Source organism: Lissotriton helveticus, chromosome 5_1, assembly GCF_964261635.1.
Source record: "Lissotriton helveticus chromosome 5_1, aLisHel1.1, whole genome shotgun sequence".
In the NCBI taxonomy this organism is placed as follows: Eukaryota; Metazoa; Chordata; class Amphibia; order Caudata; family Salamandridae; genus Lissotriton; species Lissotriton helveticus.
Window position 1 is genome coordinate 1,214,291,533 of NC_136065.1, and position 24,671 is coordinate 1,214,316,203.

Sequence of the window (24,671 nt, forward strand, 5' to 3'; positions counted from 1 at the left end):
AATGCCGATTACAATAGGTACTTGGAATGTTAAGGGGCTCAACTCTCCCCAGAAGAGGCAGAAAGTTTGGAAGTACATCTTAGACCACCATATAGACATAATTGCACTTCAAGAAACTCATCTTATGAAAACAGAGGACTTCCGCCTGAAACATAAATTGTACCCGCTTATTTATAGGTCCTCCGCTCCTTCCAAGCACAAGGGGGTAGCACTCCTATTTCGTTCTTCCACTCACTTTCAACCCCTGGGTATACTAAATGACAAAGACGGTCGATGGCTGATGGTCAAAGGGCGGCTGAAGGGGAACATGTGCACCTTTGTGACGCTTTACGCCCCCAACAGCGGACAGAAAGACTTCCTACGTGCACTCTTGGGTAAAGTGACAGACTTTGCTGAGGGCCCTTTATTTCTACTAGGTGATTTCAACTTGGTCTGGCACCCCTCACTTGACAGCACACACACTAACCGCTCTGGCTTGGGCTCTTTCCATCCTGACACTCAGGGGCTCATTCAAGATATGGGCCTGTTGGATACCTGGCGCGCCCTCTATCCACACACCAAAGACTACTCCTTTTTCTCCCACATGCATCACTCCTACTCTAGATTGGATTACATCTTCACTAGCCAGTCTTTACAGGGCAGTCCAAGGGAGGCTAAGATATTCCCCATCTCCGTATCCGATCACAGCTTGTACTCAATTTGCATGTCCTGGCTTGGCAATGCCCCCTCACCGGCCCGGTGGTATTTCCCAGCATCCCTGACCCGGGAGAAGGACTCGTGTACCCTCCTACGGGAGACTATAAGGGACTTTTATGAACAAAATAAACCGGAGGACACCTCTGAATATAATAATCGGGACACCCTTAAAGCTGTGCTTCGGGGCAAGTGCATAGCGCTTAACTCCGCCCTCAATAAGCAAAGGGCAAAAGATAGGGAACTTTTGGAGGAGGAACTGGCATCTGTCGAACGTACCCACAAACTTACACCCACCAGACCGACGCTTCGCAGCCTCACAGCCATCAAAGGCAAGCTGCGGGCTATTTATAATAACCGAGCTGAATTCACTCTCCTTAAATTAAGGAACCTATCCTACACTCAAGGCAATAAAATAGGGAAACACCTAGCGAGGCAACTGCGAGACAAACAAGAGTGGGAGTACATAGGTGGTATCCAAGACCCCTCAGGGGTGCTCACCCACAGAGACGAAGACAAAGCAAATCTGTTCGGGGACTTTTACAAAGCGCTGTACTCTGCAGACGTTTTAGACCCTGACGCTCAGCAAGATTTTCTTCGACACCTACCTATTCCACAGGTCTCCCCGGCCTGGAATGATGAATTGACAGCCCCGATCACACTAGAAGAGGTGCTCTCCACTATCAAAGCTTTGAAACCCCACAAGGTACGGGGCACAGATGTATACACTGCACTTTTTTATAAAACTTTTGCAGCAGACCTCGGTCACCACCTGGTCAGGATGTTCAACCAGATGGCCTCCGATGGGGACGCGGCGATTTCTATGGTCGAAGCAGTGATATCGGTGATCCCTAAGGCGGGTAAAGATCCCACGCTTTGTGCCTCCTACAGGCCTATCACCCTTTTAAACATTGACGCCAAGCTTTACTCTTCGATCCTAGCAACAAGACTAAACGGCCTTATGCCGCTCATTATCCACCCGAATCAGTCAGGCTTTATTGCGGGACGCCAAACACACGAAAACACCTGGCGCATCGTTCATCTAATTGAGAAAGCTAACAAATTTTAAATCCCTGCCATCCTTGTCGGGCTCGACGCGGAAAAAGCCTTTGATCGTGTTGATTGGAAGTTTCTTATGGCCACGCTTAAGGCGTTTGGCTTCTCCCCCAAATTTATACAAATGCTTCAAGCCAATTATAAGCTCCCGAGATCTAGAGTCTCGGTGAATGGCGTTCAGTCGGCCCCCTTCTATCACTCCCGAGGTACTAGGCAGGGGTGTCCCCTATCCCCCTTACTGTATGCCCTTAGTATATTACCTTTGGCTATCGCCATCAGAGAACACCCAGAAATTGAGGACCTACCATTCACAGGCGAATCCCATAAAATATCACTCTTCGCGGACGACGTCCTTTTGTCCATTTCCAATCCAAAACGTCTCTCCCGCACCTACAGACAGAACTGAGCCCCTTCGAAAAGGTGGCTGGCTTCAAAGTCAATCTGACTAAATCTTACATACTCAATATTACTCTCTCCCCGGTGAAGGCCTGTCACCTCCAAACACTGTCACCCCTAGCTTGGGCGCCCTCCTCGCTTCAATACTTGGGGGTGCAGCTTACGCCAAAAGTGGAGAAATTGTACGAGGCCAACTTCCCTCCTATTCTGACTCGCATCCAAGCGGAGCTCACGAGGTGGAAGCCACTTTTCCTTTCTTGGTTAGGGCGTATTCACGCCGTAAAGATGACCCTCCTTCCCAGATTGCTGTATTTGTTCTAGTCACTTCCCATAGCGATGGACAGAGAATTCTTTAGTAGGGTGAAACCAATGATCCTGCGCTTTATTTGGCAGGGAGGGCGAGCTCGTTTCTCTTTCCACATGCTTCGACGTCCCCAGAGGGAAGGTGGAGCTGGCCTCCCTGACATGCAGCTTTACTATAGGGCAGCCCAACTTAGAATTCTTGTCGAATGGTCACAAAAGGAATCCGAGAAACACTGGCTCCATATGGACCGTAGTGTGGCGGGTAGAACGATCTGGGACCTCATCTGGCGTGCGAAGCAAGACAGGCCCAAGAACGCCTACCTTAGCACCCGACACGTACCACTTTGACAGTCTGGGACTCGGTGGCGACACTGGACGGCTGGTCTTCCTTTCCTTCGCCCTTTACCCCTATCCATTTCAACCCGGCTTTCCCCCCTGCACTCCAAGAAGGGCCATTTGATACCTGGAGGGAGGGCGGTTGTCTGGCCTTGACCCACCTGTTCCACAATTATGCTCCCCTCACATTTGACAATTGCAAGAGAGACTATGGGATAGGAGACTCTGAACGCTTCCACTACACTCAGATGCTACACTGGGCCCTAGGTCCCCAGGTACGGGATGGGGCGACTCGATCCCTCACCAAGTTTGAATCCTTCCTAGTTAAATCTTCAAGCATGAAAGGTGCCATTTCCTTCCTATATAAACTCCTGCTATCCTCAACTTCGTCCCCTCGACCGCGATACATGACAATGTGGGAAGGGTTGGCCCAACGAGACATTACTGACGAGGAGTGGTCACATCTATGGTCCGATATTTTCAAATGTAATCAATCTGCAGATTTACGGGAAGCGCACTTAAAGACGATGATGGATTAGTATCTGTACCCATCTAAATTAGCTCGAATCTTCCCAGGAACATCGGATAGGTGCTGGCGAGGGTGTGGTCTCCTGGGAGACTTTCAACACATTTGGTGGGACTGTCCCTCTATTAGACCCTTTTGGGAAGAAATTCTAGCGCAGGTGAAGGACTTACTGGGGTACCCTATACCGACCTCCATGGCTGAGACTCTTTTGGGTGTCCGAGACCCTATGCTAGAACACCAAACCAGGGCGGACAAGAGAATCATGTGGCTCTGTATAGGGGCAGCTAAAATCACCATCGCGGCGGCGTGGAAGAAAAAAGAAGCTCCGGCAATGTCCTTGTGGCATTCTCGCCTCTGGAGGCTTCTCAGTATGGAGCGTATGTCGGACATCTTCCGGGAGGACTTCAAGAACTTTGAATTTAGGTGGGGTCCGTTGGTCACCTTCCTGTCTCGTGGATTGCCCTCAGCGGTATGTCCCCCCACAGTACGAGCTTTACATCTTTTCCAACTCTAAGTAATCCTACTTTTGCGACGCCAATCAGGGCTACGCCACCACCAGGGGGGAGGGGGTGAGGGGGGGAATTATTGGAGGGAGTTCAGTTTCATTGTTTTACCTCATGGTTGCTATCAATGTTTTCTTTTCTCTTCTTTCCTTTTCTGAGCCCCAGGGGGCAATCCCTATTCGCTTACGAGCAATGGACTTTATTCACTGATGGACCCATTTACTGCTTTGGGATGGCAGTTCCCTGTGCATAGCGCTGCGAGTGCTGACAAGAAGGTTTCCGGAGCAGGGTATAGGTCTCCTGGAACCTAAGCTGTATTACGGGGCATCTCAACTTTACTTAATCAATGACTTGGCATTTGCAGATCAACAAGAGCCATTCTTGAAGGCGGACCGAAATGGGTGAATGAGAGTCATGGACAGGCACCTCTGAACAGCCACAGTGGTTAAGGTACGGGGAAAGCAACCAAAGCCCTAGGATTGGGAGACTGGCGTACACTCGAAACACCTATGTGGGGCTTGCATATCCTGGTAGAGGTGTCTGAATTACAGGGTTTCCAGAAATGGGATCTGCTTGGAATCTCGAAGATTGGAGATATTAGGGGCCCCAAAGACATGCTGTCCTCTGCAGAGCTCCAATACGACTCAGGGTATTTGGCGAGAATCTAGGCTATACAAGATTGGACGAACTAGTGCAGACAGATGATTACATAACTATGTTCAACAAGGCTCTCTGAGTCACACTGTGGGATTTGCCTGCGCATTAGACCTTTTTGGGAAGGGGTACAGGGGATGTATGATTTAACCACTACTCCCTGACCACAAATTCCTTAGCCACGACAGCTAAACAACCATCAGTCTCAAACCACTACTTTTTTATTACGAGTTCCTAAACCACTAAATATTTACATTGCTCATTACACATTTACACCATATTTTTCTTTTAAATCATAATGTTTGACATTTTTTGTAAAATAAATCTAATAATAGATTAATTTAAACATTGTATTTGTGGGGGAGACCCCCCACACCCCCACCTTCCCTTTGTGTCTGAGGCCAGAGCATTCCCATTAACGCTGTGCCCCCGACGTTGCTACAAAGCTGGCAGGATAAAAGCTGACTGCATGACCCCGTGCACCTCCGAGCCCGCCTGCCTGGTGGCTGCAGTGCCGAGTGAATCATTCTAGGGGTCAATGAGCTTGTCAGGTCAGGGGGTGCTAAGGGGAGTAACGTACCATGCAGTGTTTGTAAATTGCTTAATCACAAATGTAGAAGCCTTTCATGTCACGCCTTGGCAGTCTTAGATCGTTCGTTGTTTAGAATAGTCGTGGTTCTGGAAAGTCATTGTTAAGGATTGGTCGTGGTTCGGACTTCGTGATTCAGGTAACTCGTAATTAAAACTTTGTTGTTAAGGTTGCTTCCCGGTACAGGAGCCTCTCAAGGGTCTTGCAGACTGAGATAGAAATTACACTACAGGTGGCGCATCTGGGAGATCATGAAAGGAACAAAGCCTATCCAAGTATCACTTCGACTTCTGCATTACAACCCTGATAGTGGAGAAAAAGTATATAGCCTTGTTATGGGGTATTGAGCTTCCTCCAAAGGCGACAAAGAGGATAAAAAATGTAGATTGGTTTGGGCATGCTGAAGAATCTAAATATAAAGCAAGAGAGTGTGTCCAAAAATGCAACAAGATCTGGGATCAATGGCATGAACATAGAGATAAGGTCTCATATATTTTAGGGAAGCTAAGATACTTAGAGAGGGAGGAGCAGGGACCTCAGGGAACATGGGAGGGGATACTGAACCTCATATCTGTTGTTGGGGTACATTTATGAGAAACATGAGAAGAACCTGAGCATTTACTTTATGGCTGTCAGGATTGTTGTACTCCTGTTAAAACCTGGTACTTTAAACCTTATGTATGCCATAATGTTTAACTTTCTACAATTTCAATAGACATAATAATAAAAAAGAGAATATTATTTAGTAGACAGTTATACCCCCAACCAAGCCATTAAAAGCACACATTGGTTATATCAAGATGCCTAACCTTTCCTTTTTTTTAACTCACAAGTGCAGTATTTTAATCCTGAAAGGAGTCTTGTATTAAGCTGCGGGTTAAAATTTATTGTTGTGGGTGTTACTTGGCCAAATGGACAAAACTGGTTTTGGATGATTACATTTCCCAAACATTATGACAGTAGAATTGTTCTTCTGGTCCAGGCCCGTGATCATGACTAACGTTCCAGAACTTGATTCAGGGTCTGTCATCGTCTGACTTCTCAGAGAGCGATGGAAGGGATTTTGTTTCTGAGAACATTCCATGGCTCAAGCCTTAATGTTTTAGCAACATTCTTTAATAAGATGTTTCATCCTCCTTGAGTGAGGCTCTGTGTCTAGGCTTCCTTCAGTGCCTGCAATACGTTTTTGAATGTTCCTGTGTTATTTTTCTCATAGCTGGGATACGGGTAACTGATCATCTTCTTACTGTGGGACTCCACAAACTTTAACCTCACTGGGAATTTAGTCAATAACATGGCTGTTAGATTCACTTGAGGAATCGTTGTTTGGAGGCTGTCATGCAGGTGTTGGCAATATTGATACTGCAGTTTTTGGAGATTTGTACTGGATAACAATAGTTACATTTGCCTGAATGATTTGGAACATAGTTTTATCTTTTCACAGATAGGTAGTTCTACTCTGGGGTTCCTTATTTAAATATATTCTTTTTTCTCTTTGCGCTTTAATAAGTTAAAGGATTTCTTCATGTGATGACTCGTCTTGATCGCTGATACTTTTGTTTACAGAGGTTTCTCTTTGATCTAGGCTTGTGCCAATGCCCAAAATATCCTAAGGAGCCTCCACATCAGCTCGGGTAGCTGATGGGGTCTGTGTTGATTGAGTTTTTTTTGTAAAGGAATACGGGTTGTTGGTACTTGCACCAACCGTCCTATATAAGTTCTCCTTGACTTGCCTCACTTTCTCTCCTCCAGAGATCTGTTGGTAACAATTTCAGAGGAAAAGTATGAAAACAAGCATTTATAGATGCATAATCTATTTTTCTAAACTGATGTGGAGTCTTTTGTGATGTTTTCACTGTCACTTTTTGAAGTGCTGCACCACTACTTTACACATTGCTTCTTAAGTTAAGCCTGCCTGCTCTGTGCCAAGCTACCAGAGGGTGAGCACAGGTTAATTCAGGGTGTGTATCTGACGTACCCTGACTACGATTGTGGTTCCTGCTTGGACAAAGTGCATACCTCTGCCAAACTGAAACCCAATTTTTAACAGTAGGTTTTACTGTGAATTCAGAACTACTTTCTTTGAAAGTTTTGGATTATTGCCCCTGAGCATTGTCCTATTCAATTGTATATTGTGACCTTCAATTCCTAGGTCAAATTTTCTCAGAAGAATGAAAGCCATTTTTAGGTTTCGCCTGGCGTAGCACTGCGCAGCAGTGTTCGCGCAGGCGAAATCTTATGTTTACCAATACGGGGCTTTGTCCCGCCTCTCTCTTCCATTGGTTAGCTCCATAAATGGAGGCTCGCCATTGGAAGAGAGATCTGTCCGTATTTGTCGGACCAGATTCGTGGGCGTTCCGTAGATTTTTTCGCATCCCGCCCCTTTTAGAACGTCATGCGGCGGTGGGCGGATGGTTTTTTTTTTTTGTCTCGGCATGTTTTTGCCATTTTGGACGTGTCTTTTGCAGGGGTGGGCTGCGCGATTGTCGTCTCCGTGGCTACAATGTTACAAATGGCGAGATGCAAGATGGCGGTCCAAATTTCCAAGAAGAGGAAGGTGAGCCGTGTTTAATGTTGAAACGGTAACTTCTGGTTTAAGAAAGCCCTCTAATAACACTGGGGGGGAGTTCCCGTGATTCGGCAGATCGCTATGGCCCTGCAGTTGTTCTTGTATCGTGCTTTGATAGCTATGGATGGCGTCGGATTGCGGCTGGTGGCGGTGTTTTGCTCTCCTTCTTAGACATCGCCTGTGTCAGTTGAACCTGCTGAGCGTGGTATGCGTTACCGTCTGCGGGAGGCTGTGGATGCCTCGCTACTATAATTCACGGTAACCACCTGGCGTTGACTAGACGCTGCCCTATAATGTATTCCTTGTTTCGTGGAAAGTGCAATGGTATCTTATGCTGGAAAGTTTGTACTAACTGCGTGTTAGACCGTCTTTTTATGTTTTTCCTTATTACCGGTTTCACTATAAACTGCACCCTTTCAGAGTTTGTTGCCTGTTATCACTATAGTCAGGTAAAGTTGCCATATTAAGCGCGGTTTCGTTAACTAACTTTATTCTCGCAAAGTAGCCTTATTGTATAGTATGGCCATTATTACCCCAACACACTCACTAGAACCTTAGCATATACATGAAATCAAAAATGCTGTTACTTTTAAACCCCCCTCCCCCCCCATTTCCTTCCAAATACAGATTTCGGGCAGTTGCACAGGTTTAAGTTGCCTTATGTAGTAACTGTTTCTTAACCACAAGCAATATCTTTTCAGTAGGCCAATATGTTCACTGTTATGCTGCTGGTTTATGAACCTTGTGAGGAGCTCACGCCACTGCAAAGTAGGTTGCCTGTAGCCTAAGTAGTTGAGAAGAAGTATCAAATTAATGGGGGCTTCCTAAGAGTCCGTCTGAAGGCCGGTGTTAGTTACCTGTGCACGTTTTAACCGCTTCCTGTCTACTGCCGGTTCTTTCCGAACGTTGAAAATGGAAAATCACTTCTATTCCGACCAGTGGAGTAGATGCTTGTTTGATGTTCCTTGATTGAGGCTCCCTGCGTAAAACACAATAGTCGGAACATTTGAAAGTATTTTTTTCTTCTCTACTTTCTTGAACCCTGTATGGTTTGATCTGGTACTTAGCCAACACAGAAATGGCATTGTAGACGAGGTTGTTGCAGGGTGAATAGTGACTTGCGTATGTTTAGTGATACGGGGTACCAGTCTTTAACATAAAGCACTGTGACTAAGTTCTTAAAATTACAAACAGTCTAATAGGCTGCTACAAAATGCAGAAAAAGGTTTTGATAAAACCTGCTTCCAAAATGTAGATTTTAGCAATGTAAGTAAACAGTGCTATTGTTTTTAAAACTAATTTTAGAAACTCAACAGCTCAAAGAATACATGTTGTTAGGAAGCTTCAAGCCATTCCATCAACTAATCCCAATAATGGCTTCCAAGCACCCTTTTTCGAGGTTGCTCACACTTTTTTCAGTTTTTTTTCACGCATGCCGGCACAATGGCAAGAAGGCATGTTTAGTCACTTCAACTCCTGGTCCTTTGCAGCATGTCTGACTCGTCCCTGTGGCTAAAGTGGAGATTGCAGAGGAGGGTTGGCCCTGTCAGTTATTTTTTAACATCAATGGGCCTATCCCACCTTATGAAGACCATAGTAGGTCACATCTCGCTTTAAGGATTGGAGTGTTTTGTGTACCACAAGTGCTTTTGATATCTGCTGCTCTATCCTGCAGATGATTGCACGAGCGTCTGGATGTCAAGGGAAATGGTTATTTTGTCACATAACTGTAGTAAGAACACCACTTGACTAGTGAGCCATGAGATTCTGAATGTCAGCCAGTTTATCCACAGACATGGATATATTTTAGAGTTAAGTGTAGACTAGAGAATTAAATAGCAAACACAAGGAGATGAATTGCTGAAACTTTTCAGACACTTGCCCCGAGTCACAGATCGGGGTTGAATCAATCATCGTTCTTTAGTTCACTTTGCCACCTCAGTTCAGACCCAGCTATATGCAAATCAGTCTTGACCCCGTGCCTCATGGGAACAGTCCAGCCCTAATTGCTAATCCAGGTCTTCCCTGAACCGGACACAAGCATCCTGGGGCCGCTTTCGGGTAACACCCCTAATCAGCAAGGCTAGCTTGAATCCAGTGGCAAAGTGAGCAAGGGACCCACTTCGGGTATACCCTACCAAAAAGTGTGTGGAGTATTAAGATATCCAGGTTTATCGACCTGGAAGCCCCTTGGTTGGATGAATGCTGAGTAGTTTACCTTGTGCCCCTGTTTCGTTGGCAACATCGTTAAGAGGATGTTATTTCCACACATGCTTAACTAAATAAGCTAGTTCCCCATGTTGGCTGTTACTTAAGTGAGTAGTTTCCCTTAATCTCCAATAATCTGGATACGTTAAAATATCTGCAGTAATAATGCACACAATGTTGGTGAATGCCGGCCCTGCAGCCAGAGAGATTACGCTATTGGCATTGTAAATGACAATGCCATTTATTTATCTGATTTCAAAACCAACACATAAATACAAAATTTGCCATTTACAATGCCAATAGCTCAAACTTTTACAAAGGCGAAACCGTTGCATTGTAAATGCTTGTTATTGTAGCTATTTCTTGTGCTGACAGATTTCCATTAGTTAGCCCTTAATCATAACACTTGAGGTTCAATCCACACCATTACCGTCTAGAGCTTAATATTACCCAATTAGTCTTAAGCCTTCGACTGATGTTACCTTCTGACTGTACTCTATACCATAAGCCTGCTTGCCTGTCAGCTTGCACTACTTTAAATGCACTCTTAGGGCCAGATGCCTAAAGCTTTTTTATGGTCGTGGTCCATTTGTGACTGCAAAAAAGCTTTTTAAAATGTACAAAAGGCAAACTGTGATTTGGTAACTTGTTACCGAATCGCAATTTGCGTTTGCTACCAAATACCGATTTGGTATTTGGAAGGAACGTCTCTTCCAAATACCAAATCAGAATGGTATGAATTAATGTTTTGTCACCAAATTCCAGTCGCAAGACAGAATTACTTTACCACCAGTTTAAAACTGGTGGTAACCTATACGCAAAGGAAAAGCTATCACAGACATGGTGGTTTGCTGACTTCAGCAGGCCACCACCGCTATGATGGCTGCGATCCCTAATGGGCCGCATATTGCGATCTGTGTCATTAATGTGCATGAGGTAGGTCTATTAGAAATACCGATGTTATCTGAAAAGCATTGCAGTTAGTAAATCGGTATTCCAAATGTTAGTACTTCTGGCCCTTAGCGTGTCTTGCTGATGGGTCGTTATTTCTCTGAGGATTGTGCCCTCTAAAAACTGCCCATGTTTAGGCTTCGTTTTTATGAACAAAACTTTCTTCACTGTTGTTCTTTGCACCTTGTTCTGTCCGGTTCAGTATGTCCTTCATACAGTGCCCAGTTGTATCTTTCATTCCTTGTTTTTTGAGGCTCCAACTGTGTCTCTGGAGTCTGCTTGGATGATGGTGTGCATCATTTTATTTTACTGTACTGCTCACTTCACCGGAATCGGAGCATCATCCATTTTTTCCTATGTTAAGCTGCTAGAGATCTTCTGATTTAGCATTTTAACCTCTGTGTAGTTATCATTCGATTTGGTGCCAGATTTGGAGACTGTTTCATGCTAGTTTGTACTACACTATTGCTTCCACCATCTATTTAAATGATAGGTCTGTGATATTAATTCAAAAGCCGGGCTTTAGTTTGCAATGTTGTGATGTAATAGTGGGTGGTAATTTTATATTAGTTTTATTGAGAAAGACGTCATTGAGTGACATGTTGGGCTTTCAGCATTTTCCTAGATTTTCTTTGTGGACCAGCCACACATCCTTCACCACACAAGGCATTCATAACATGATAGCCCTAAAGAAGTCTTGCATATACAGTTACAGGTAAGATCCCCTTCTTCTCACTGTCATTTTTAAGTTGATTAGTTAGCGCTAATAATGCAGTAATCGTCTTAGTGAATGTACATTTCACACACATTGGAGCTGCTGTGGCATATGCCCCTTAAGTGTGTGCCAAGAATTATTTTGTGTCACGACGATTTCTTCATTACAGGAAGATGAGATAATTGCCAGTCACCATCTTTCTACTGTCATTTACTATGTTTGTGTGCAACCAAAAAGTAATTAACTGGTTAGAGTGCTTTTGTCATTAATGCATATTTGTCTTGTTTTTTGCAGGTTAAAGAAAGCAAAGAGAAGGAAAAGCTAGAACGGAGGTTGTTGGAAGAACTGTTTAAGATGTTCATGGACTCAGAATCCTTCTACTACAGTTTGACCTATGATTTAACTAACTCTGTACAGAGGCAAAGCACTGGCGACCTCAAGAGCATACCATTATGGAAAGTCGTAAGTACTCAGATTTAATCGTTCCATTTGGCCAGTGTTAATTGAAATGTTTAGCTCCAATTCCTGAATCTCCATGATTGACTTGCAACTAGTTAAGTCAGCAGTCAAGTATCAAAGACTGACCGCATTGCTGCATGGCCATCACTATCTCATTTTGTGCAAGAGGAACCAGTACTGAATACTCCTTTACGTAGTGGTCCTGAACAGTGAAAAATATTAAATTCTTCTTCTTGGTACACCCCATCTAGCTCCTGTGGTTTTAATTTGTTAGATACGGTGGGACTTGCCTCTCCCCTTCATCAACAATGTCCCCCTATAATCTAGATGTTGTATTCAATTGAAAAGCCGTTCTAAAAAAATAGACCTATAATTATATCAACAAACACAATCAGTACAGCTAAAAGTAGAACCTCACTCCTTCCAATTTGTTTCCATTCTATCATCGTCCATACTGTTTTACTGACTGAAGTGTACATATCAAATCCATTTTACATCAGTTTCCTTAATCTGTAAATTAACTAGTGCAGCATATAAAAAAAATCAAAGATAGCGTAAAATATTAAACCACTGGAACACTCCAATCTGACATTAAAAGGCCTCCACTGGCTGCTTGCATTAAATTTAAAACACAACAATACACACCGAGTAATCCACTAATGGAGCAATCTGCACCCAGACTAGAATCTCTGGATACTCACCCCAGAAAGGCAACTAAGATCATCCAATGTAGCAGTTCATGATGTGTCAAAATTCTCCAGCCCTGTTCTGTGGAACTCTCTCCTTCAGAGAAAAGCAGGTTGCGCTACAATTCTAAAGACAAGCATTTGCAATGCAATAGGTCTCGCATTTACACGAGTTTAAGCTATTGACATTATAAATGACAATGCCTTTTATTTTTGTTTTTAAAACATAAATAAAAGGCATTGTCTTTTACAATGCCAATAGCTTAAACTTGCGTAAATGCGAGACCTATTGCTTTGCAAATGCTTGTTGCTTTCTTAAATTAGCTGACCCGTTCCGATTTGAAACACCAGTATAAATTTAAACGTATCAAACCTCCGTAAGCACGTACATACATTAGTAATGAAAGAAAATAGTGCTCAGAGACTACAATAACGCCGACCGTGTAACGCCGCAAGTAAAAGATCCAGTCCGGTGACAGGGCGGTAACAAGGAGGGGCTAAGAAGCCTCACAATGAATCGGAAGCTAGCGCTTATCAAAGACAATGCCACCAGCCAATGAAAAATATGGGCGGAAAGTGGATGAGGCTTCACAGCACTTACACGTCTAACCCTATTACAGTATGCCTTGAAGAAAGAACAGCGCATGCGCTGCAACACTAGGTTCGACCTAAATAAACTCTGGTCCTACTGGGCAAATCACTGAAAGAAAGAAAATCAGGCTGCAGCTGACGCTGACTGGTAGAAAACATAGCTGTCAAGGAAGTGCATCCACAAGGAAAAACCCACAGCAGCAAGGTTTGATGTGTACTGTACCAGTACTATCACATACAGTTTTTTTTTAAATGCAACAACAATTTTATTTCCAGTGTACAAGGGGCTCTGATGTTGCTTAATCTTTTTCTGGTCTCTATATGTGCATATGAGGATACACATATTCTACAACAGGTTAATTGGTGAAAACAAACACAATTTTATGTACAGGACATTAATGATATATATATATATATATATATAAGATTAGGTACTCAAATGTAACGGGAAAATTGTAGGAAGCAATTAAATTAAAGTCCAAGCTGAATAAAATGTACAACTAAGTGATAAGAAGAAACATTTTGTGAATGTGAAAATTGTGCACAGCACAGATAGAGGACAGGCAAATGTTAAAGGGAGCCCACTGATCGCAGTGCTTATTTGCAATCTCCCAGTTTCCAGCTGCATTATTTAAAAGAAATCTTATATGCCAGATGATTAATTTAAAGTGGGTTATACCTGCAAAACACAATTTAGAAAAATAAGTGGGAATAACAATAAAACTATATTATGATAGGTAACACGGTAGCGACATTAAAGGCAAACAGAATAAGGGTTGATACTTTGAAAAGATCTGATTGATGATGTTACCAACCCCAATATAATCAGAGTGACACACTTGCTGAAATATTCGATCTTCTAGGGAACAAAATACACAGCAACGATTAGTACAATCTGTCAAGAGGATATTGTCTCTTTGATTACATTAGGTCACCTGAAAATATGTTTTAAAAGATGACCATAATTTCCATCTATATACAAGCCAGAAGATTCTATTGCAGGAAGATGTAACATATTATTTTGCAGTTGAGAATTATTAAACACCAATGGCAAGACATTTTTGGAGGAAGGCATGATGTACATTTAATATACAAACATCACAGAGAGCTCTAAATCTAAAGAAATTATATTACCACAAGAATGTCGATGAACAGAAAAAGTAGATTCTAGGTACTCCTGGGGCTTTATTGTGGAAGAATAATTAACATATTTTACATGAATTGGCTTTGAACTGTCTGAGATTTCAGACACCTACATATTCCGTGGTAACCCACCTTAAGGGATTTTGGAGATAAAATAACAAATAGAATACAAAACAGACTTTGCGGTGATTTCCAGGCAAATTAGGGCCTACACCTGTTTATCAATACATATTTTTACTGTCAAAATATTTAACATTTTCTAGCTTTGATTTTTATAATACCCAAATCAAAAAATAAAAACAAGAGACTTCTTTAGACTACAATGCCAACCAACCTATTGAAGATTATCACATTTAAGATTGCTATAATGATAGATAATAGATTATTGCGCACAAAATTAAAATAAATAAAAGGGAAATTTCGTTTTTTCTAGATTGATTTTACTTTTAAGATGTTTATTTGAATTCATTCAATAAATATATTGTTTTCGTACATAGGAAAGGGTGGGCATGTAGAAATAATTGAGAAATGTTGGCTGTCTATTACCTCTGATGCATCTTCCTGCCAGCCTGGTTTTGGGGGAGTTATACTAGCCATTTACTCTGAATCAGCATCACTTTCTGTTACCTTCATTTGCATGCCCATTTTTAGAACAACGTACTGGAAGAAACACAGAATACCCCTTACAATCTCATTTTTTTGTTATTGTTGAAGAGGGAAGGATGAGAATGTACCTCCTAGAATAGATTAGCGATTCTTTGAATGGAGGGAAATTCCGTATTCGTAATTGTTCCCTACATTGCTAGTAAAGTTAATATTTTGGTTTCATTGGCTTTTTTCTCTGACCCTGAAGATGTTTTTTTTTTTTTTTACTGAAATGCATTGGGCATTCCGAATATACCTTGTCAATATACATAATGCTATTTGGATTGACTTTGGTGATATCTTTATATGAACGTATCATTTGAAGAATAAAGAAACTGTTGAGTAAATTGAGGTACACATGACTGTGAACCAAATATGTGATGATTTAATCATTTCATGGGTGTGCAGTCATAAATGGTGATAAGAATACCATTAAGATTTCATAATCTTTAATGAAGCCACTATCGCGTGAGGAAGAAAAAGATTCAATATGCATCTGAATATCTGACACAAAAAACATTTTGGAAGGAAGTTTGAGCCTTCCTCAACAAATGGGTTAAACTGGAAAAGACAAAGCTAATTTTACTAGTTTTGGGAACAAATGTTGGTTACAAGCACAGGAAAATTAAATTAGACATTACTATGAGTGAGAAGTATTACTTGCCTGTTGGTCAGCGCATTTGATTGCTTGAATTTCTGTCTTCTATTAATTCTCACCCTCTTTTTTTATTTATTTATTAGAGAAAGTTTAATTACCTTCAAAGACTGTTAGCCTACAAATACAGCTTGCATTATAGCAAACAAAAGGACTCTCCGACCTGCCCATTCTTATAAAGACTCAAACATAGACACTTGAGATTCGAGTTGAGATATACACGTATACTGGAAAAGTGTGACCTCAGTTACTCATTATTGAAGTGAGTATACAAGGGAAATTTCAAAACATCTTTCAGCAATTCCCAATCATGGCAATTTTGCTGATCTATTCAAGCATCTGTTGCCTTTGTACATATATTTTCTTTAAACTTGTTGGAGTATCCAATACTGTCATTAAAAAACATGTAATACAGTGTTGAATGTATTAGTAAAGTAAGACTTTTTTAATGATCCCCCAGTATCAGGTAAACACCTGTTTCGGAACATTAGCAGTTCTGTGTACAGAATGATAGACCCCATTCACCCTGGGGAAATTGTTGAGTGAGGGATCCCCCAAAACTCGTATAATAACCTCTTAAGAAAAGCCATCCTTTTATAATTCCCACTATTACTATGCTAAATTGCTCACACCAGGTAAAGCTCCCTGTGTAGTGTGACCAGATAACTGTCCCACCTGCTTACATCCCCACCAAAAATTAACTGATGTACTCTGTTTCAACACAAAGAGGAGAATAGTATTGTATGTAAAATAGTTTACTTAATACCACCATGTTTTATATGCAAGTCGTTGATATTTTTGTGGTATAAAATATTTTTCCATGTATCTGCTTGTAATATAAGGCCTGAGTTCTTCTTTAGGATTTTTGGAAGTTTTTCTTGAGAATTATTAAATGTGTCTGTAAAGGTTTGTATCTGACGGACAAATCCCCTAGGTTCGAGGACTTTTGCAGCAATAGTTAGTAGAGTGGTTGGTCCGTCTGACTTCTTGATGACAGAGTTTTAGGTCTTGTATTGTATTCTTTTGTCTAGCCCACATTGTGTTTTATATGCTTGGAATAGGTTTATTTAGTTTGAGTCAAATATGTATTGGAGTTGTGTGCATTCCACTCTCACATAGCCGTCAAAAGCTTTTGCTTGCTTGGCTGGTGAAAACACTGGATTTATATCGTTTGGGTTTAGTGACCAAGGTACATGGTCAGACCTCTCTTTCATTCTACATCATCCCTGATAATTGATAGTCCTGCTGTTGATGACCTTATGTATAGGCTCTTTAGCGCTTTCTGCTTTGTTCTGGTATGGTGCGTGCTGCAACTTTATATCAGAGGTACTATATCATAATTGTAGCCAGACATGTTTGGGCATGCTTGCCAATTTGTGTCCCCTTTTAATAATTTATTTTTTGTGCTATTGCTCTAATCCATCCTTTCCATCCTGGCCTTAGTATCCTGCAGAAGCATGAAACAAAAATTGTAGTATGTTCTCATGAGTGTTGTGTGCACTATTTCTGTTATCGTTCATTTACCAGGACTTTGGCTTGTTTTTTGTATTGGTCCTTTGTGTGAGGTTTCAGACCTCGCACTCCCAATGTAGTTTAATACTTATATATAGTGTTTGCCAGCTCACACAACACTTCAAGACAGTCTATTCCTCTGCTTAATGTTTTCTCTTTCCAATTCTTTTGATTTCTTAGTCCTCATTATTATTGTAATTGTATTTATTTAGAGCGCTTACTACCCCTGACGAGGCGTCAAAACGCTTTTCGGCGAGTAGCACGCTACTTCGGAACCCGAAAGTATTAGTGGTGGATTAGTATAAGGAAATACGAGTTCATTTGAGCTGTGGAAGTGCAAGTCTGGTAGTTGTATTGAATATGTGAATGGAAAGATAGAGGGAAGAGTCTAGAAAGTGTTAGTTTGAAGATCAGAGTAGTAAGATGAGTTTTGGGATGAATAAAAGGAGATATGGAGGAGGGAAGAGTCTCTAGAGACTCTAGAGTCGGACTAGGGAGATCATAGTGGTAAATGAGGTTTGGGATGAGCCAAAGGAGGGATACATGAGGGAAGAATTTTGAAAGGGTTGTTTGGGAGATCATAGTAGCAAATTGAGTTTTGGGGTAAGCCAGAGAGGGTAGAGTTTAGAAAGGGTTATTGTGGAGATTATAAAAGTAGAATGAGGTTTGGAATAAGTCAGGGAGTGGAGTTAGAAGATATATTGAGAGAGGTAGAGGGTGAGACAGAGTAGTGCATTGGAAAGTGTCGAAGTTTTTTTTTCTTTTGTTCTAATGTAGGAGTAAAGCATATAATATAATGATACATAACTACAATTCAAAGGATAAGCTCGCAGTTGACCAGGCAGTACAGAGCAAACAGATATGCGTGATTGGCACTGTGGCATCTACAATGGCCTACATTATTAATAATTGTCATGCTGCCCTGCACATGGCAGCTGGACATTTTACAGGCCTTGTGCTGTCAGAACATAGTGTGCAATGCCTACTAGAGCACTGAGTGAGCCCGTGACCTTCTTGCCACCGGACAACGCCAGCCATACCGGGGACTACATCCCCCATCTAGCAACGCGCAAAGAGGCGCCTGCGTCACTTTCTCCAAGCCTGCGGGTGCATAAAGGCTACCTCAGGCTCCCGCAGTGTGGTAGCCCCAGGAACTTGCCTTCTTGCCACCGGACACCACCAGCCATACCGGGGACTACATCCCCCATCTAGCATAGTGCCAGGAGGTGCCAGCGTCACTGTCTCCGTGCCGGGGGCGCAAAAAGGCTACCTCAGGCTCCCACAGCGGGGGTCGTTCCCGGGCCGCGCCCGGGCAAAGCCCTGGCCAAGGGTTGGCCCATCAGCACCTGAAAGAGGCTGGGCTGGCCCAGCACTCTTTTATCTGAAACCAACAGGGGTATGCGGAAATTGCCTTTTAATAGTGACGGGGGTAAAGTGAAAGCAAAGGTCCCGCGTAATTGTGCTTCCGTTATTTCATATTTAACAACAGCTCTTGGGGCGCTAAATGAGGAAATTCATGATGTGAAGAACAGCTTGGGCTTGAGGGGGCAATACCCATCAATACCCCCCTACCTCCCCTACGGAAGTACCGCGGCACGGAATTCCAGTTGTAAACACTTAACCAGACCTAGTGGTGGAGGAGGACGCTTCCAATCAGGTCGCCCAAAACCCCTCAACCCCTTTTCAGGGACCAGCGAAAAAAGATCAGGGTAGACTGGTTGGAAATATCTCTCCTACTTTGATCTCTGCCCCCAGTAAAAATAGGCGAAAAAAGGGACGAAGCAGGGTGCCTACACAACTGACTTTCACTCACAGGAGGGGGCCGAAGGACCTTTGAATTAAGAGAACCGGGCAAACGCACAGATTACCGCAGCATTAGGAGATCTTACTCAAACACGCCTCGAGACATTTCTTGGGACACTTTAGAGAGGACCTGACCACATGTATTAAGAATGTATGAGAAGGCATGCTGACTAAGCTCTCCCATATAGAGTCAAAACTAGGCAACTGATGGACTGTAAACTTGGGTTAAATGATAATAATGTATTGCATAATATGATGCTTGGTATTCAAAATGTTTTATGTGCTCCACAGGCAGGGCCATCAAGGGGGGGGGGGGGAGTTCAACATATCATCCAACAGCCTTGGACCCAAAGCCTGATTGCAATTAAACAGGGAATAATAAAGAGTTGCTACAGTTGGCTGCTGCACAAAATCATATGGGGTCCCACATACTGCTAGAACCTCTTGTTCGTAGAGAGCTAAGTAAACCCCCTCGCTGTGGGTCGGTAATAAATGTAGTCTCCACTTACCCCCGTAGCTCACACCTTTAACAGCAGTGTTAGTAGGAGTACCTTACCTCATAGGTAACAAAACCGAGTCTACAGATGAGCTGAACCATAAAGTGACATTTTGGTGTACTAAGCTGTCAGATGGGGGTCCTAAGCATCATCTCATATCATAGTGGCTAGGCGGGTGGGATGGGTTGGCCAGGGTATGAAGATAGATGAGGGCTATTGTATTATTATGAATTTTTATCAGATCAATGTAGCTGGTTGGCTCTTCCAAGAGGGAAGCCATTAAGGCCTGGGGGACATTAACATGCTTCCTATTTCTATTGCGCAGTTGTGATAAATCAGGTTAGAAACCATATACCCATGTTTAGATACCCTTCAGATTGAGTATATAATGGGCTAGGTATTGCATGTAATAACAGGGATAGTCATCTATTCGCTCTGAACCCGGATTATCCAACCATAAGCCTTTCAACGCCAGAGGTAGAAACCAGAGAGAGGGCAGTAGGGAATATCTTCGAATCAGCGAATAGATTTTTCCCCTTTAGTCAGTTAGATTCCAATGACTGACTAACAATACACTCCCCTACGTCTGGTTTGCATCAGTCCAATCAGGGCATCTCTATCCCGACTATATCAACGAAGGTAGACCAAAAGAAACTTCTAAGGCACTTAGCTGGAATATTGCTGGCTTTAAGAATAAGAAAGATGACCCAAGGTGGCTTGGTCTGTTAAGGGAATACGACATGGTGGGGTATCAAGAAACCTGGGAAGCCGAGAACACTCTTTGGCTCGACGATTACACAACTTATTCGGAGGCCGCACGGCCTTCTGCATCGGGTAGACCGAAAGGGAGGTTTGATAACAATGATTTCCTTAAATCTTAGGGGTAATCACTGTAAATTGGATTCTGGGACCGTCAATTGTCTTGTGCTTGAGATTACTCTCATAAATGCGCCCAAAGAACTTGCTCTTAATTTTTATAATTATTTTGAAAACTCGTCTGTAAATGAACAGCTATGCAGATTAAGCTAAAGCGGAGAATATCGCCCCAGTTCCTACTCTAAAAACCATGGATCAAGGCCGCCGACTCAAATGGCCAAGGCAGTAACGGATCTTTTTATAAATGACTACTAAGCTCTGTAGAGTATGAGATAGATATGTGCCAAGAGTGCAGCCAAAGGGGAAATTAGATTATCAATGCTTATGATAGGATATGTAAGCAGGTGGCCAGTTCCCTCTCTTACCCTAATAATGAATTTACTAATAACGGTGAGAGGTGGTTTGATCACAATTGTACAGCTGCTCCTCAGAAATAACTTTCCTCCTTAAAACAAAAACCCCAAGACAGAATCTTAATATCTGCTTTAAGGAAAGAATTTAAGCAGGCTATACTTATTTGTAAAACAGAAATTAAAAAGGGGGGGCGTGGCTAGCGAGCCATGATGGCGGACGGAGTCTGCTAGAGCTCCGGTGCCGCCGGGGAATCGCGATCCTGGAACGGACCTCTGCGGGGCACAGAACAGACTGAGAGGCGCTGCCCTTGAAGCGCTAAGGCCCCCGGAGGATCTGAGGAGTTTTGGCGGCCCTGACGATCTGGGATCGACAACAGATACCCCTGGAGCAAATGCGGCCTACTCCCCGCTGGAAGCCGGGACGTAGATTTTGGAGCAGGCCGGAGGGGCGCGGTGCGCTTGCCACCAGAAGTGCCGGATCGGAGTCTGAGAGGACACTTTCGAGTACCCGCTCCCTCGCCTGCCGGTCGGGAGCGGGGGACCGACGTGGCCGCCCGCCGGATTGATTTCGGGCAGGGAGAGAGCACCACACACGAGGCCCAAAGCCAGGATGTGACCTGTCCGGAGCCGCCCGGAGCCGAGCGAGGATCCTAGAACCCAGAGACCCTGATAGCTGGGGTCGGGCACCTACACCACGGATCGGCAGGTAGGGGGGTGAGGCGGGTGCCGTCAGGAGGATACTTGCCGCTGTGCCCCGGGCCGCCTCCCCCCCCCCCCACAGCGACGGCTGCACACAGAGGCTGGTGTCGACGTTGGCCCGTACATCGGAGGGCGGAGGACCACGTGGCTGGGCCCTGAGGCGAGGAGAAGACCCCGAGGAGATCCAGAGCCGGGTGGCGGCTGCCTGGGCTCCCACCGCGCTCCTGGTGGACTCTCGCTGGGCTGACCCGATTCCCGGACAGCTGCCCCTCCCTGGCCCGCAGACTGAGGACCCCGGTGGACGGTGGATGGGTGGGCAGGAGGCCCGGAGCTCCTTCCTCTTCGCAGAAGCCTGGATAAATCCTAGAGGGCTGCAGTGGGCGCGGAGCACCTGGTACTCGAGGATACGCCCTGAGCAATACCCTATCCCTGAGCAGTGGGCACACAAGGTGGGGATAACAATGGTCCGGAAGGGGTCCAAGATAAAGGATGGCCGGGACGGCTCGATAGCTGCAGGACCTGTTTCAGAAACCATAACAGAAGGGATCACAACGGGAACAACCGAACAGAATCCTGCTGGGGGCCAACACGCTGATAAACTGGATCTGATACTGAAAGAAATTAGGGACTCCAGGCTCGCTATGGAGGCACAGATGGGAGCCATCACCGCCAACCTCGCAATACTGAAAGCTGATCACGGTAAATTGTCCGACAAGGTCAAGGATCAAGGCACGTTACTGGCAAACTTAGCCCCGATGGTAACAGAGCACACTGCCTCCATCCAACAACTACAGCAACAGGTGGCGTCCCTAATAGACCAAGTGGAAGATGCTGAAGGACGCAACAACATTCACGTTATTGGACTTCTGGAACGAAGTGAGAGGACACACGCGGCGGAGTTCATGGAGCAGTGGTTCCGGGACCATGTCGACACTGAGAGCCTGTCACCGCTCTTCTGTGTGGAGAGGGCGCACCGCATCCCTACTGGGCGGCCGAGACCAGGCCGGCCACCACGTCCGTTGATTGTCAAAATCCTAAATTATCGGGATAGGGATATCCTGCTCCAAAAGGCCCGGGAGAAGTCTCTCCTAGAATATGAGCATCGGCGCATCTCCCTATACCCGGACTACACTAACTTAGTACAAAAACAGCGGTCCTTCTACTTCGAGGTCAAGAAGAGACTTCAGAAGGCCAAACTCAGATATGCGTTACTGTTCCCGGCCCGCCTTAAGATCATACATGATAATAAAACGCACTTCTTTGAGAGCCCCACTGATGTGGAGGAACTGCTGAAGGTAGTCAAGGAGGGGCCCCGGAGGCGTCGCCGGCAGTTCCGGGCAAGCCTTGATTCGTACTGGCAGAACCTCTCCCACGGAGGCACCGAGATCGGAAAGGCGTAGACCCTCCAAAACTCAACCGAAGGACGACCAGATGAACGCTGTTGCCATGGTGGGCACCTTCAGAGACGAACAGGAAACGATTAATACGGATACGGATGATAGCACAATACACTCGTACTCGGAACACAGTGTGATCCTATTCTAGACGGTGACACCGAGAGCAGCAGATGAATTACTGGACAATGCACAGGAATAACCCCTCGGTGTGACGTGGGCCTGGGCCTCACGAACTATTGATATCCTTTTTCTTTGTGCCACTTACATGATGCTATGATCTACAGGGTGGAGGAGGGGCCTGGGGCGGCCGGGAGATGTGTTGCTGGGATACACGGATGATGGGTCTAGGCTCAATTTTTTCGTACTTCCTAGAGGGCAATCGCAGTATGTAGACCTGACGAAATTGTACACTCCCGAGGGCCGCTGATGCCCACTGACGGGCCCCCAAAGAGGCCCCACGGAATTGGTGTCTAACTAATGGTTTCCCCGGCGGCGCCGTAGAGCCGGCGGCGACGACACAAATGAAAGGGCGGAATAGAACGGTGCTTGGCCAGCCCCCCAAAGGCGTATGCACCAATGATTGGATTGTTATGGTTGTAAATTTTCTGTTCGGCACAGCAATGTTTCCAAGCTGCGCCAAAAGAGTTTTGGGTAGGGGTGGGCAGAAGTACGTCTCCTGGCTAGGGTTGTTACTGCATGCCATACAGAGCATGATCCTGTTAATTGTGGGGCTTAAGTTCGGTTATGGCTGATACAATAGGGAACTACGGCTGGCAACCTGGAACGTACGGGGACTTGGTGCTATACAGAAGAGACATAGGATACACGCGTTTTTACTTCGCCATCACACTCAAATAACGTTCATGCAAGAATCCCACTTAACATCGTCTGAGGCACAAACACTGCGAAAGAAATGGAGGGGTACTGTGCTTTCTACCTCGTACTCTGCATTCTCTAGAGGGGCTACTATATGGATACGGCATGGCACTCCCTTTGTGGAGCTGGAGAGGAAGGTCGATGACCAGGGGAGATATATACTGGTGAAGGGCACACTGGACTTTACACTACTGGTTTTGGGCTGCATCTATGCCCCGAACTTTGAACAAGACACATTCTTGACAAAGGTGGGATGGGCTCTGGCGGACTGGTCGACATCCCCTGGATACTGGGTGGAGATTGGAATATGGTCATAGACGTGGACCTAGATAGATCGCACCCCCCCCCCCCCTTCAGACAACTGGTGTGCGCAGACTAGCAGACTGTTTCAGGACTTGGCTCACGGGGTGGGGGCTGGTAGACGTCTGGCGCTCATTGAACCCGACCCATAAGGAATACTCTTATTACTCCCCGGTGCATAATCTACATACTCCTCTTGACAGATTTCTATGCAGCAGCTCTCTGCTGTCCAAATGCACGTCCCCTGAATACCTAGCCAAAATCTTTTCCGACCATAGACCCCTGATGCTAGATTTGCGTTGGGGGAGGGTACCGTCCCCAGTACCCACCTGGAGGCTCAATCCCCTACTGTTGGAGGATGGCCCCTTCCGTGCATCGCTGTCGGATACACTAGACAATTACTTCCAGGAAAATTGGGACACAGCAACATCCAATATAATGGTATGGGATGCCATGAAAGTTGTAATAAGGGGGGCTGCCATGGGACAGTTAGTGGGTGCTAGGCAGGAAATCCACAGGAAGCTTTGCAAAGTTGAAGATCGCTTGAAACACCTAGAAATGGCGGCGAGTGTAGACCCCGGGCGAAAGGGGAATTGCAGACTAGCAATATAGAACATGCAGAGTTGCTAGAAACACTGCGAGTCATAGACCACAAGGATTACTTGCGTCGCCAGCAAGCC

General features: G+C 44.5%; 1 protein-coding gene across 3 annotated transcripts in view; it reads left to right on the forward strand.

Moving 5' to 3' along the window:
• INPP5F (inositol polyphosphate-5-phosphatase F) overlaps positions 1 to 24,671 on the forward strand; it is a 1,146,251-nt gene that overhangs the window by 606,509 nt on the left and 515,071 nt on the right. For all 3 annotated transcript variants that reach the window (XM_078643924.1, XM_078643926.1, XM_078643927.1), the window contains one exon: positions 11,794 to 11,961. In XM_078643924.1, the coding sequence (XP_078500050.1) occupies positions 11,794 to 11,961 (168 nt within the window). The remainder of the gene's footprint in view (positions 1 to 11,793; positions 11,962 to 24,671) is intronic.